This window comes from Montipora capricornis, chromosome 14 (assembly GCF_036669925.1).
Source record: "Montipora capricornis isolate CH-2021 chromosome 14, ASM3666992v2, whole genome shotgun sequence".
NCBI classification, from domain to species: domain Eukaryota; kingdom Metazoa; phylum Cnidaria; class Anthozoa; order Scleractinia; family Acroporidae; genus Montipora; species Montipora capricornis.
Window position 1 is genome coordinate 32,700,057 of NC_090896.1, and position 12,020 is coordinate 32,712,076.

A 12,020-nucleotide genomic window follows, 5' to 3' on the forward strand; every position below is an offset into this window, starting at 1 on the left:
GAACAATCCAGAAAAGTTTAAAGAAAATCTTACGACAGCCTCTGTTTCTAAGGATTCACCTTAAGCTGTCGACAAAACTTCTCAGAGATTCTGCCTGCCTTTATGTCAATTCTGTTCAGTCTTTGGCGTTTTTGAACGCTTCTTTTCTTTCTTTGAGCTCCTGATTGAGAATTCTATCACGGTTATGTATTATCTTTCCACCATATCAATCTTCCACGATAGTATTTTGTGCTCTCCAGTTGTTCCTTGCAGACTGAGACGAACAAGTGGCGAAGCCGTCAGTAAAATCTCTTGGGTTGAATTCCGAAATTATTTCAGCGAAAACTCTGTATTCTTAAACACAGGGCATATATGTAAAGCGGTTTTTATGTTTTAGTTTGTTTTTATTGTTTTTGGAATATTAGATTGTATTTAAGTCTTAGGTTTTGTAACTGATGAATTTACCGTTTTGAAACATTTTTAACATACAAAGCTAAGTACATGTGAGGTGACACCGATGGAAAGGGAGTAGCCCGTCATATCTGTTACGGAAATACGAAAACTTGAGTCATCCTTGTCATTTTTGTGTGTAATATTGGCAATAATGAGACGAAATATAATATGCAGAGCGTGGTATAAACAGATCTTAGGTTCTCCTCTTCAAGCAGAAACGATTTCCCCATACTTTTAGCCGTTTCAGCGACAAAGAAAGTTCCTTAGGGACTGTTCGTTATTTATGGCTAGGGGGGCGGATTTTAGAGTGGCGGGGGGAGGGAGGAAATTTTTCAAAACCAAGAGAAATTGGGGGGGGGGGGTGATTTTTTAAGACAGTAGAATATAGGGGGGTAAACGTTTAGAATCCGTTTTTTTTTAACCCTTTTGTTGCCGTTCTGCAGATATAATAAATTGCTCTTTGTTTTGAAAACACTATTCCCTAAAAGTACCGATAAACAGTGTCTCAGTTTCGAAGCCAAGAAGGCTTGACCTAATGTAACGTTACTTAAAGGTCGCAATATGCGACTTATTAATCTCTTTGAGCATGCAATTTGATACTACTAAATACCGGTAGGTGATATTGCTAAATATTGAAGTACTTTTATCTTGCGTACTTCAACATTGTAGTGCTTTTTATGCCAAGGATAACGAGCACTGAACTCGATTTTGGTCTTGACAAGAAATGCAAAGAATTCTTGCGCGCTCACTGGTCGAAAGCTGTTGTCAACAAGAGTATTGACAATGAAAGTGATGTAATATGTAACGCAACGCTCAGCAATCCCACCATGTCGGAGAAATTGTCAAAATTTGTTGTCGTAAAAGAATTGCAAATTTACACAACATGGACAATAGCGAGTTTCCAAATTTCGATACCGATATATATACTGGGTGCAACTTTCGGCGAGGAGAGATTCGAAACAGAAGAAAATGCAAAGAGAAAATCTTCCCAAAAGAAACTTCACGGCTCGCAACGTACCAAGAAATACTTGTCGACGCCAAAGCAAAAGGTATCAAAACACACGAAGAACGTGATAAAAAACAATTCAAGGAAATATTGCTATAGACCAATCACAAGCATTTAGTTCTAAGCGCACATTTTACACAAACTAGACGCTCCATAAAGCGTACACTGGGTTACCTGTGGTACGTGTTACACAAAAAAGGAAGGCTTTGAATTGGGTGGTATTGAACTGCAGCGTTTCAGTTAATTTTTTCAAGTGGAGGTCATTAAGACTTTTTGAGGAGTCACCCACATGTCGCGCCAGCAGAGTCACCTTTGATCACACGTTCACACGTTTATTTATTTTGCAATTTCCTGTCCAATTTTGAGGTCTTTAAGTATTTTAAGCTTTGATAATAGATTCAGTATAAAGATAACAAAACACGGTCCTAAGTAAAATTCACTCGTCTCTTCTTTTTGGTCTTCAATTTGCTATTTTGCGAAAAACCGTGGTTTTTGACACTTTTAGAAAAATTCTTATTTCTCGTCTCATAGGTTTTTTTTCATCCGGTTTTTTGCAAAATAGGAATCTGGGGTAGTTTAGCTTTCCATCCATACCAATTAGGCTATTATAAGACGTGTATTTCCTATTTTTTTAGCCTTCCAAGGTCTTCCCAAAAAATCGGCCATTTTTGAAATTTTCCCCTGGTCCCCCCTTGGTTATTTTTCAAAAAACCGCGGTTTTCGACACTTCTAGAAAAATTGTTATTTCTCGTCTAATAGGTGTTTTTTCATCCGGTTTTCTGCAAATTATAAATCTTACATAGTTTAGCTCTCCATCCTTTTCAATTAGGCTATTATACGACTTGTATTTCCTATTTTCAGGGCTTTCCAAATTTAAAAAAAATTGTCAAGTACTTGTGAAATTTTGCCCGAAAAATCGGCTATTTTTGAGAAATTTCCTTTAAGTCCCGCTTTGCCATTTCGCAAAAAACCGCAGTTTCCGACCCTTTAAGAAAAATTGTTATTTCTCGTCTAATGGGTGTTTTCTCATCCAAATTTTTCCCTAATAGAAATCTAAAACTGTCGAAAAGTTTGCTCAAAAAATCGGCCATTTTTGACAATTTTCCGTTGTTCCCCCCTTTGCTATTTGGGAAAAACCGCGATTTTCGACATGTTTGGAAAAGTTGTTATTTCTCGTGTAATAGGTGTTTTCTCATCCGATTTTTTCCATAATAAAAATCTAGGATAGCTTTCCATCCATACCAATAAGGCTATCATACGACTTGTATTTCCTATTTTTGTAGCCTTCCCAAGTTTGCCCAAAGAATCGGCCATTTTTGAAAATTTTCCGTTAGTTCCCCCTTTGCTTTTTGGCAAAGAAAACGCGGTTTTCGACACTTTTAGAAAAATTGTTATTTCTCGTCTAATAGGTGTTTTTTCATCCGATTGTTTGCATAATAGAAATCTAGGATAGTTTACATTTCCATCCATACCAATTAAGCTATTTTCTATCCCTTTAGCCTTCCAAAGTTTGCCCAAAAAATTGGCCATTTTTGAAAATTTTCCCTTGGTCTCTCCTTTGCTATTTGGCAAAAAACCGTGATTTTCAAAAAATTATTTCTCGTCTAATAGGTGTTTTTTCATCCGATTGTTCGCATAATAGAAATCTAGGATACTTTAGCTTTCCATCCATACCAATTAGGCTATGATACGAATTTTCTCTTGATCCCCCCTTCGCTGTTTTGAAAAAAACCGCGGTTTTCTACGATTTCAGAAAAATTGTTTTTTCTCGTGTAACAGGTGTTTTTTCATCCGGTTTTTTGCATAATAGAAATTTTGGATAGTTTAGCTTTCCATCCGTACCAATTAGGCTATTATACGACTTGTATTTCCTATTTTCATAGCTTTCCAAAGTTTGCCCAAAAAATCGGCCATATTTGAAAATTTTTCCGTGGTCCCCCCTTTGCTATTTTGCAAAAAACCGCGGTTGTCGACACTTAAAGAAATATTGTTATTTCTCGTCTAATAGGTGTTTTTTCATCCGGTTTTTTGCATTATAGAAATCTTGGATAGTTTCGCTTTCCACCCATACTAACTAGGCTATTATACGACTTTTATTTCCTACTTTTTTAGCCTTTCAAAATTTGCCTAAAAAATCGGCCACTTTTGAAAATATGACCATGGTCCCCTCTTTGCTTTGTCAAAAAACCGCGGTTTCCGACACTTTTGGAAAAATTGTTATTTCTCGTTTAATAGGTGTATTTTCATGCGGTTTATTGTATAAAACAAATCTAGGATAGTTTATCTTTCCGTCCATACCAATTAGCCTGTTATGCGACTTGTATTTCCTATTATTTTAGCCTTCCGAAATTTGCTTTAAAAATCGGGTATTTTTGAAAACTTTTCCTTAGTCCCACCTTTGCTTTTTTGCAAAAAAAACTGCGGTTTTCGACACTTTTAAAAAGATTGTTATTTCTCGTCTAATCAATGTTTTTTCATCCGGTTTTTTGCATAATAGAAATCTTGGATAGTGGAGCGATTGTCATTGCTCGTCTAAAGGGTGCTTTTTCATGCGGTTCTTTTGCATAGTAGAAATGCAGGATCGTTACGCTTTCCATCCATACCAATAAGGCTATTACACGACTTTTATTTCCTATTTTTTTAGCCTTCCAAAATAGGCCTAAACATTCGGCCATTTTTTAGAATTTTCCCCTGGTCCTCCTTTGCTATTTTGCAAAAAACCGCGATTTTCGATACTTTTGGAAAAATTGTCATTTCTCGTCTATTCTTGGCTTGCACGTGACGTCACTGTACTTTCCATATTTGGGTATCCGCCATGTTGGGGTTCCACCGCGGGTAAAATTTACATGTGTTTATTACGCATATATGCCATCGCTGTGTACTATACGATGAGTTCTTTGGAAAATGAACGCGTCCCCTCGCTTGACGAGCTTTGTAGTAAGATCCCAATATTGTCGGAGTATAGTGCTAAACTTGACGACAACGTAAAACGAAGATACGTTGAAAAAATCGCCGAAATTGGAGTCGATCCGGTCACCATTCCCGATCAACAGTTTGACACGGAGTACCTTCCACCTATCGAAGCGATGGATTTGCTTAGCTACTTGGTTTTGGAAACGAGTTTCTACACGAAAGAGCAGTTCAAAGCATACAAGAGTTTGGAAGCCTACAACTTTGTGGTTTCAGGATTTTTATCAGGCATTCAAGGCTGTGTTGTCGCTGGAAAGCACGTTGTTACAGGAAAAGTGAGACATTCACAAAGAATGAATGACCCTTTGATCTATGTGTGGGTTGTCGCCGAAAAAGACGGAACAGTCAAATCAGCCCACTGCTTAAGGTGCAAAGCAGGGCTCTCGGAAACGTGCTCGCATGTTGCAAGTGTGTTGTTTTATATCGAAGCGTGGACGAGGATTCGCGGTAAGTTGGCCTGTACCCAGGCCAAGTTAAATGTACGTGGTTGTTGCCATCATTTGTAAAAGATGTCCCATATGCAAAAATGCGCGACATAAATTTGACCTCCGCCAGAAAACTTAAAGCGGATTTGGATGAAAAAATCGATAACTTAGGAGAGGCTCAGGCAACATCCTTCACCGGCAGCAGAAGAGAACTAACAGTAAAAGTTCCCACGGAGACTGAAATGAACACCCTTTATGAAAGTCTAGACAAAAAATTTATCTCACATTGTAAACTAAATAGTTTTTGAGACACACAAAAAAGCTTCAGGTGTTATTGCTATTTATTTACAAAATAAACTGTCTCAACCAATTGGCCACCAGTAAGGTTTGACAAATTAAAATACTTCCCTTTCATTGCTTTACAAATCGTAATCCCCTTAACCCTTCACTCCCAAGATCTGAAATTCAATTCTCCTAACTGATGACCATACAAATCTTTGTTCTCTGTTCTTGAGAATTTGGTGTAACATAAAGACACTTTCCCATAGTTGGTAATTTTCCAAATTCTCACCACCTGTCTCCTTGACAGAGTAGTAAAATCGTTAGGAGAATTTATTTGCTAGTCATTCCTGGGAGTGAAAGGTGTAAGTAATAATTTTCTAATGTAGGCGTATGATAAAGAACTTCAACCTAATGGCTTAAAAAACTGCAGCCATTAAGGGATATAAATCTAGTGGTAAACATCTAAGTACCTTTCCTTTTTGTACAGTTATTAATGATCAATGATGAGGACATCTTTACAAGTAAACAAACTGTCTAACTGGTCATCTCTCATTTGTCTTTTTTCCCTTTTCGAAATATAATTAATTAAAACTGGCTGTTATTGGTTTTACAAGTTGCATTTTCAAATAAATGAACTGGGAATGACATGACAGGATGAACCTCTCATTGTTATAATTAATAAATAACAACTCCTTGGGTTTAACATATAAAATAGCTTTACGACTCCCGGTCAATTTGTATGTTCAAATAAATCAACTGGGAATTACATGACAGGAGAAACCTCTCATTGTTATAGTGAATAAATTTCTTTCAATTTCTTGGGTTTAACATATAAAATTAGCTTTACAAAAGCACATTGTAACCTTTGGGGAGGGGGGGGAGCACTCAACATATCTTTAGCTGGGGAGGTACGGCTTAGTCACTCATCTCCCAATTTTTCATAACCAGCTTGAGTCATAATACCCTGTCTCAGACAAGAATGAACATCAAAGAATATGGACATCTAAAGTATCCTCTAAACGCCGGAGTTGCTTGTGGGTCAACTGTCTGGTGGTGTTTGAAAATTAATTTTCATTCTTTAATCTCCTCATTGAACCTCTTAGAATCCCATTTAATTTCAGGCGAAATCCATATTTGAGACAAAAAATCCCTAAAAACCATATTCAAATTGGCCACACAACCCCATAAGGGACTTCCCCAGGTGGTGGTACACACCACAACATTTTAAAATTAAACCAACAAATTTCGAAACAGCATGGTTTACATAAGTACAATGGAATCCCAGTTTTGTAAATCCTCTATTTTTTAAAGCTTCTGATAACTTGGACTCGGAGTCATTTCCTCTCTTAAACTATTTTTAACCATTGATTTGAACTCTCTGATTTCACAAACCAATTTACACTAGCCTTAGAGGTTAACAAAATTGGGATTCCATCGTATTTTGCACAGATTAATCTAATCAAATGGGACAATGGGGCCACATCGATTGACAAGTCCAGAGCAAACTCTGAGTATGCGGTCGATCATAGGTACCTGGATCTCAGGATTTCCAGTTGGATTGCAGGTTAAAAAATCTACTGACAAGGTACTCTCAAGAATAGTGTATTTCCTGCGTAAAAGTCCTATAACTCGTTCAACGTGGATCCTAACATGTGCGATTCCCCTTGTTCTTTCAACGTCAACAGGGTACAGTTGTTCTTTTCCTTTAGTGAATGCTGGAATTATGATTTTTGCTTGTTTAAGGGCAACACCATCGTGAACAGTGAATCCCCTGTCTGCGATAACTAGATCCCCAGGAAGCAAGTTGTTGAGCAGCCCACAATTTTCCGTGAGATACTTGTCAGAGGTGCGTCCCCCCCAGGCTTCTGAGACAAAGGAGATGCAGCCTTGAGGGGTTATGCCGATGAGGACCTTGACTGTGTTGTGGTGTTTGTACGAGCTGAACGTTTGTGCTCTAGCCAGGAGGTTTGTCGGTTTTACACAAAAAACTTCAAAACAGTCAATAATGACGGTTGTCTTATTTCCAAACGAAAACTTAAAGCACTGGGGCATGGTCTTCCAAAGTTCTTCCCTCTCTGGCCACCTGATCAGTGGGGACAACCGCACATCCATGATGACCAGCCAGTGTGAAAATGTCCTTGATACTGTGGACATAGAGACTCCAAATCGGTAGGCCAAGTCTTGGTGTGGAACATTGAGTCTCAATTTCATCAGTACCATAACCATCTCTTGAAATAAAGAAAGGGATTGTGTTCTTCGTTTGACATGGGGTGCAACATGATTAAAAGTGGCTTCCAGTACTTCAAATGTTGGCAAACCAGTGTAGAAAGACACTTTCCCGTTATCATCTTTGAAATAATTTTTGTCAAAAGGCTTGCTAGTCACTGACTCAGCAAACAAGTAATCAAACTCTTCTGTTTGAGTTGAGGCATCACTTCGTGGGCAGTCCTTGATGGAAAGAGATTCCACGGAGCGATATAAATAATCGAACGCTTCTGTTTGAGTAGAGCATGTGCTGCGTGTTGCTTGCTCGTTGGGATCTGATTCCTGCTGGTCTGTAGGTTGCAAGTCTAAGTTCTCCACTTGGACTTGTTCTGAACTGGTACTTGCACTTTCGATCTCAGCAGCAAAATCAGCAAGGGGAACTCCAGGCTCATTTAATTTCTGCTGCTTCAGTGAACGTTCCTGTTCCTGTTGTTCCGCGTGACGTTTTCGCCTTTCCTTTGACCTCTCCGCTCGAGTCTCTCGCGATTGCGCTTGATGTTGTTCACTTTGCGTCGCCGTTTTGTCATGGCCTAAATTGAGAGTGGGAACCCAGTCAATATTGTAACGATCCCACAAAGGAGCTGCAGTTCCAGAATGGAAATGTTGGTCGCAAACTTTATCGCTGTTCAAGATTTTATCCGTAAGATCAGCACGGCTTATTGCAGAGATCCACAATCGCCGTCGCTCGATACTCAATCTCTCAACTTCTGGGCCTTGATTTGTAATAATAGCTGGAACTCGATACAATCGGACTCCCTTACCTCGACCAGTCTTTCTAGAACAGCCAACGATCAGGCACATAGGCATTTTGAGGCAGCGGAATTAGAGAAAATCGCGTTTAGGTTCACGAGTTGGTGACTACGTGGTCAGCACACTGGCCGCCATATTGGTTTTGGAACCCCAACATGGCGGATGAAAATGGCAAATTGTACCGGAAGTCACGTGACTGCAAGCCAAGAATTAGGTGTTTTTTCATGCGGTTTTTTGCATAGTAGAAATTTAGGATAATCTAGCTTTCCATCCATACCCATTAGGCTATTACACGACTTGTATTTCCTACTTTTTTAGCCTTCCGAAATTTGCCCGAAAAATTGGCCATTTTTCACAATTTTCCTTTGGTCTCCCGTTTCCTAGTTTGCAAAAAATTGCGGTTTTTGACACTTTTGGAAAGCTTGTTATTTCTCCTCTAAAAGGTTTTTTTTCATGTGGTGTTTTGCATAGTAGAAATCTAGGATAGTTTATAATTCCATCCATACAAATTAGGCTACTATATACGAATTGTATTTCCTATTTTTTTACCCTTCCAAAGTTTGCCCAAAAAATCGGCTATTTTTGAAAATTTTTCTTTGGTGCCTCCTTTGCTAATTTGCGAAAAACCGCGGTCTTCGACACTTTTAGAAAAATTGAATAATTTCTCGTCTAATAGGTGTTTTTTCGTGCCATTTTTTGCATAGTAGAAATCTAGGATAGCTTAGCTTTCCATCCATACCAATTATAATAATTATGATAATAATAATAATTATTATTATTATTATTATTATTATTATTACTATTATTGTTATTATTATTATATAATTCATTTCTATAGCACTATTAATACTAATTATTCATAGCGCTTTACAATTTTCAACCTTATACTAACTCTAAAACAATTTTAACACTTTCATTCTACTATTCTAATTTCTATAATTGTATATAATTTAGAAATATTTACAAATTACATCTTACACTACAAAAAATAGGAAAGAAAAGAAAATAAATAAAAGTATGCAAGATAATAAAGCAAATGCGCATCTAAAGATAGGCCATTTTAAAAAGAATCCTCTTCAGTCCTGATTTAAATGCTTGGCTATTATAATTATACGACTTGTATTTCCTATTTTTTTAGCTTTCCGAAATTTGTCCAAAAAATTGGCCATTTTTCACAATTTTCCCCCCTTGTATTTTTCTCCCACCTTGTATTTGATATATCTTTGCTATTTTGCAAAAAAATTGCGGTTTTCGACACTTTTGGAAAAATTGTCATTTCTCGTCTAATAGGTGTATTTTCATGCGGTTTTTTGCATAGTAGGATAGTTTAGTTTTCCATCCATACCAATTAGGCTATTATACGACTTGTATTTCCTATTTTTTTAGCCTTTCAAAATTTGCCCAAAAAATCGGCCATTTTTGACAATTTTTCCTTGGTTCCCTCTTTGCTATCTTGCGAAAAACCGACCATTTTTGAAAAAATTCCCTTGGTTTCCGCTTCATAACTCCTCTTCTTGTTAGTCTAATCTGAAGCCACCAGAAAAAGACAAGCCAAAAGACAGATGAAGAAAAAAAAAAAGAATTTATATATAACTCTGAATCGAATTCTCATCGAAAGATTATTGACAATCGATATTAAAAACACGAAAATTTTTGCGGTCTCTGACTTTAATGAATAAACGGAAAAGTCATGATGTTTTGTCAAAAGGAAGAAATTTATCACGTGCTAGGCTACCATAAAGGTGCACGTGATCACCTTGTGTCAACTGAATGAACTACGGGAAACACAGGCAGCCCAGGAACGGTGTACGATTTATAGACTTTGTAAGGGAAAATATACTTTGAGCTTATAAATGCTTACCTCTACGTACAGTTGTCCTCGTCTTTTCTGTGCAATCGGAGGGCAAACTGTGTCCGTTTTAAAAATTTATTTTATCAAGCGAGTTGATAAAGGTCGAATAACCACCGTGAAAGATTTGGAAAGCTTTGGAAAAATCTTTCACGATGGTTATTCGACCTTTATCAACTCGTTTGATAAAATATATTTCTGTTTCAATTTCCCACCGACGCAGCACCACAGTTTCTTTAGAAACTAAAATTTTGTGTCCGTTTTAGACGGGTTTGTTGCCTACGAATTTTTGCGATGTCGTTAGTTTTCATTTCCCCTCACGTACGTAGAGGTAACTGAAGTTTATTTATACATTTACAGCTTCCTTTAGCATTTAAAAGCTCAAAGTATATTTTCCCATACAAAGTCTATAAATCGTACACCGAGCTTGGGCTGTCTGTGCGGGAGACAATGTTATTTCAAAGTAAAACAACGTGTTTTTCAGCCAAGAAACGTCCGTCTTTTTGTTTTTTTTTAATTTTGTTGCAATATTGAACTGAATATTTACATTTCATCTGTCGGGTTCCTGAGAAACGAATCTATTTTGACTTCAGGGTGAACTATTTACTCAATCGCAAGGTTGAGCGGCCATTTAATTGAAAATCTAAACATATATGAGATACAAAAAACAGACTTGCGCATTATCGCAAATCACAATGCTGACAAGTACAAAAGCAGAAGAAATGGTTAAATGAAGTTTGTTACTATCTGAATGTTTTTGGGTTCGCTTAAAGGGATATATTGTCACGCAGATGATGTAATTTCATGACACTCAAAAATTCGCAAAAAATGTAAACAATCTTCGAACTAGCAAGTCGTAGCAATAAATTTGATTGGCCAGGTAGTTCTAGAAATACTTTTGGCTTCCCAAATAAACTTCATTTACACTACAATGACAAAACCATTAAATATTTGTCAGAGAGAAAAAATTCCTGTCTCCTCGCGTATCACATTTCAACTCACGTATGCAAATTTGTTAACTCATTTTCACCGCGTCCCGATTCCCGCGAAATTTTTCTTCTTCCAAATATTAACAAAAATATTATTTCTCGCCAAGCGTTGCATCGTTTTTTTTCAAATAACCACGAAAAGTAAAGATTTTTTAACGATCTATCCGTAGATATTTTTTCATAATTTAATATTGCACAACAATCAAAAAAAAATAGCAAATCACGCAACAAATTTAGTCCCATTTACCTCTTCGTCGAATTCTCATGCTTAACACAGGAATTTTTAGTTATTGTGAAAAATCTTTCTCAACGAATCTCCGTGAGGTTAAAAATTTAAATTAAGTTAAATGCTTCGTTTATAGTGGAAGTGCACTTAACTATCAAGCTAGTTTACAGGCACCCCACTTTTAACAATGTGAAAGAAACAATTCAAAGTTAACAAAAACATTATTAAGAACCCCAACTGGCAGGAGACAACCAGTTGGGTATTTACAAAGCGTGGTAGACTTGAATCCGGGACAACCGGAAACAAATCCTAACCAGAGGTTAGAACGGGATTTGAACCCGGAGCAGCCGCATGCAAACCCAACGCCCTTACCACTCGACCACGCTGCTAGGTTAGAGTACGTATGGCCTCATCAGATAATTGTTTTACCTTCCTCCGAACCGAAAATCGCAAGCACTCCATGAGAATTGACTACGGAATTCGGTTATGAAAATATACGACGCCGTTAACTCCACTCACTTTCTGTCCCTTGATTTATAATGCCAGAAGGCATTCTGACGCAGCAGCTGACTCTGGACTTATCTGGACGTTACACTTATAAAGATCTAAGAAGGAACTGCCATAATTGTATTTACAACATAATGCGTAAATAAATTTAAAAGCTAATAAATCCCTCGGTTTTGTGAAACGCAATTTATACCCTTGAACTGAAAACACAAAACGTTGAGCCTATGTTACCATTGTGAGACCAACCTTGGAGTATGCCACGGCAGTGTGGGATCCACGCAGACATAGACTGCGAGCAGTCTCATTTACTTTAGACTTC

At 37.4% G+C, this 12,020-nt stretch overlaps 2 protein-coding genes across 2 annotated transcripts; both read right to left on the reverse strand.

The window, feature by feature from the left end:
• Positions 1 to 6,570: 6,570 nt before the first annotated feature.
• On the reverse strand, positions 6,571 to 7,227 carry LOC138032219 (uncharacterized). The gene has a single exon (XM_068879837.1). The coding sequence runs from the start codon at positions 7,225 to 7,227 to the stop codon at positions 6,571 to 6,573; it is 657 nt and encodes a 218-aa protein (XP_068735938.1).
• Positions 7,228 to 7,325: 98 nt separating this feature from the next.
• Positions 7,326 to 8,187, reverse strand: LOC138031883 (uncharacterized). The gene is made up of 2 exons (XM_068879498.1): positions 7,417 to 8,187; positions 7,326 to 7,343 (listed from the first exon to the last, which is right to left on the reverse strand). Exons 1-2 carry the CDS (start codon positions 8,185 to 8,187, stop codon positions 7,326 to 7,328), a joined length of 789 nt encoding a protein of 262 aa, XP_068735599.1.
• Positions 8,188 to 12,020: the final 3,833 nt, after the last annotated feature.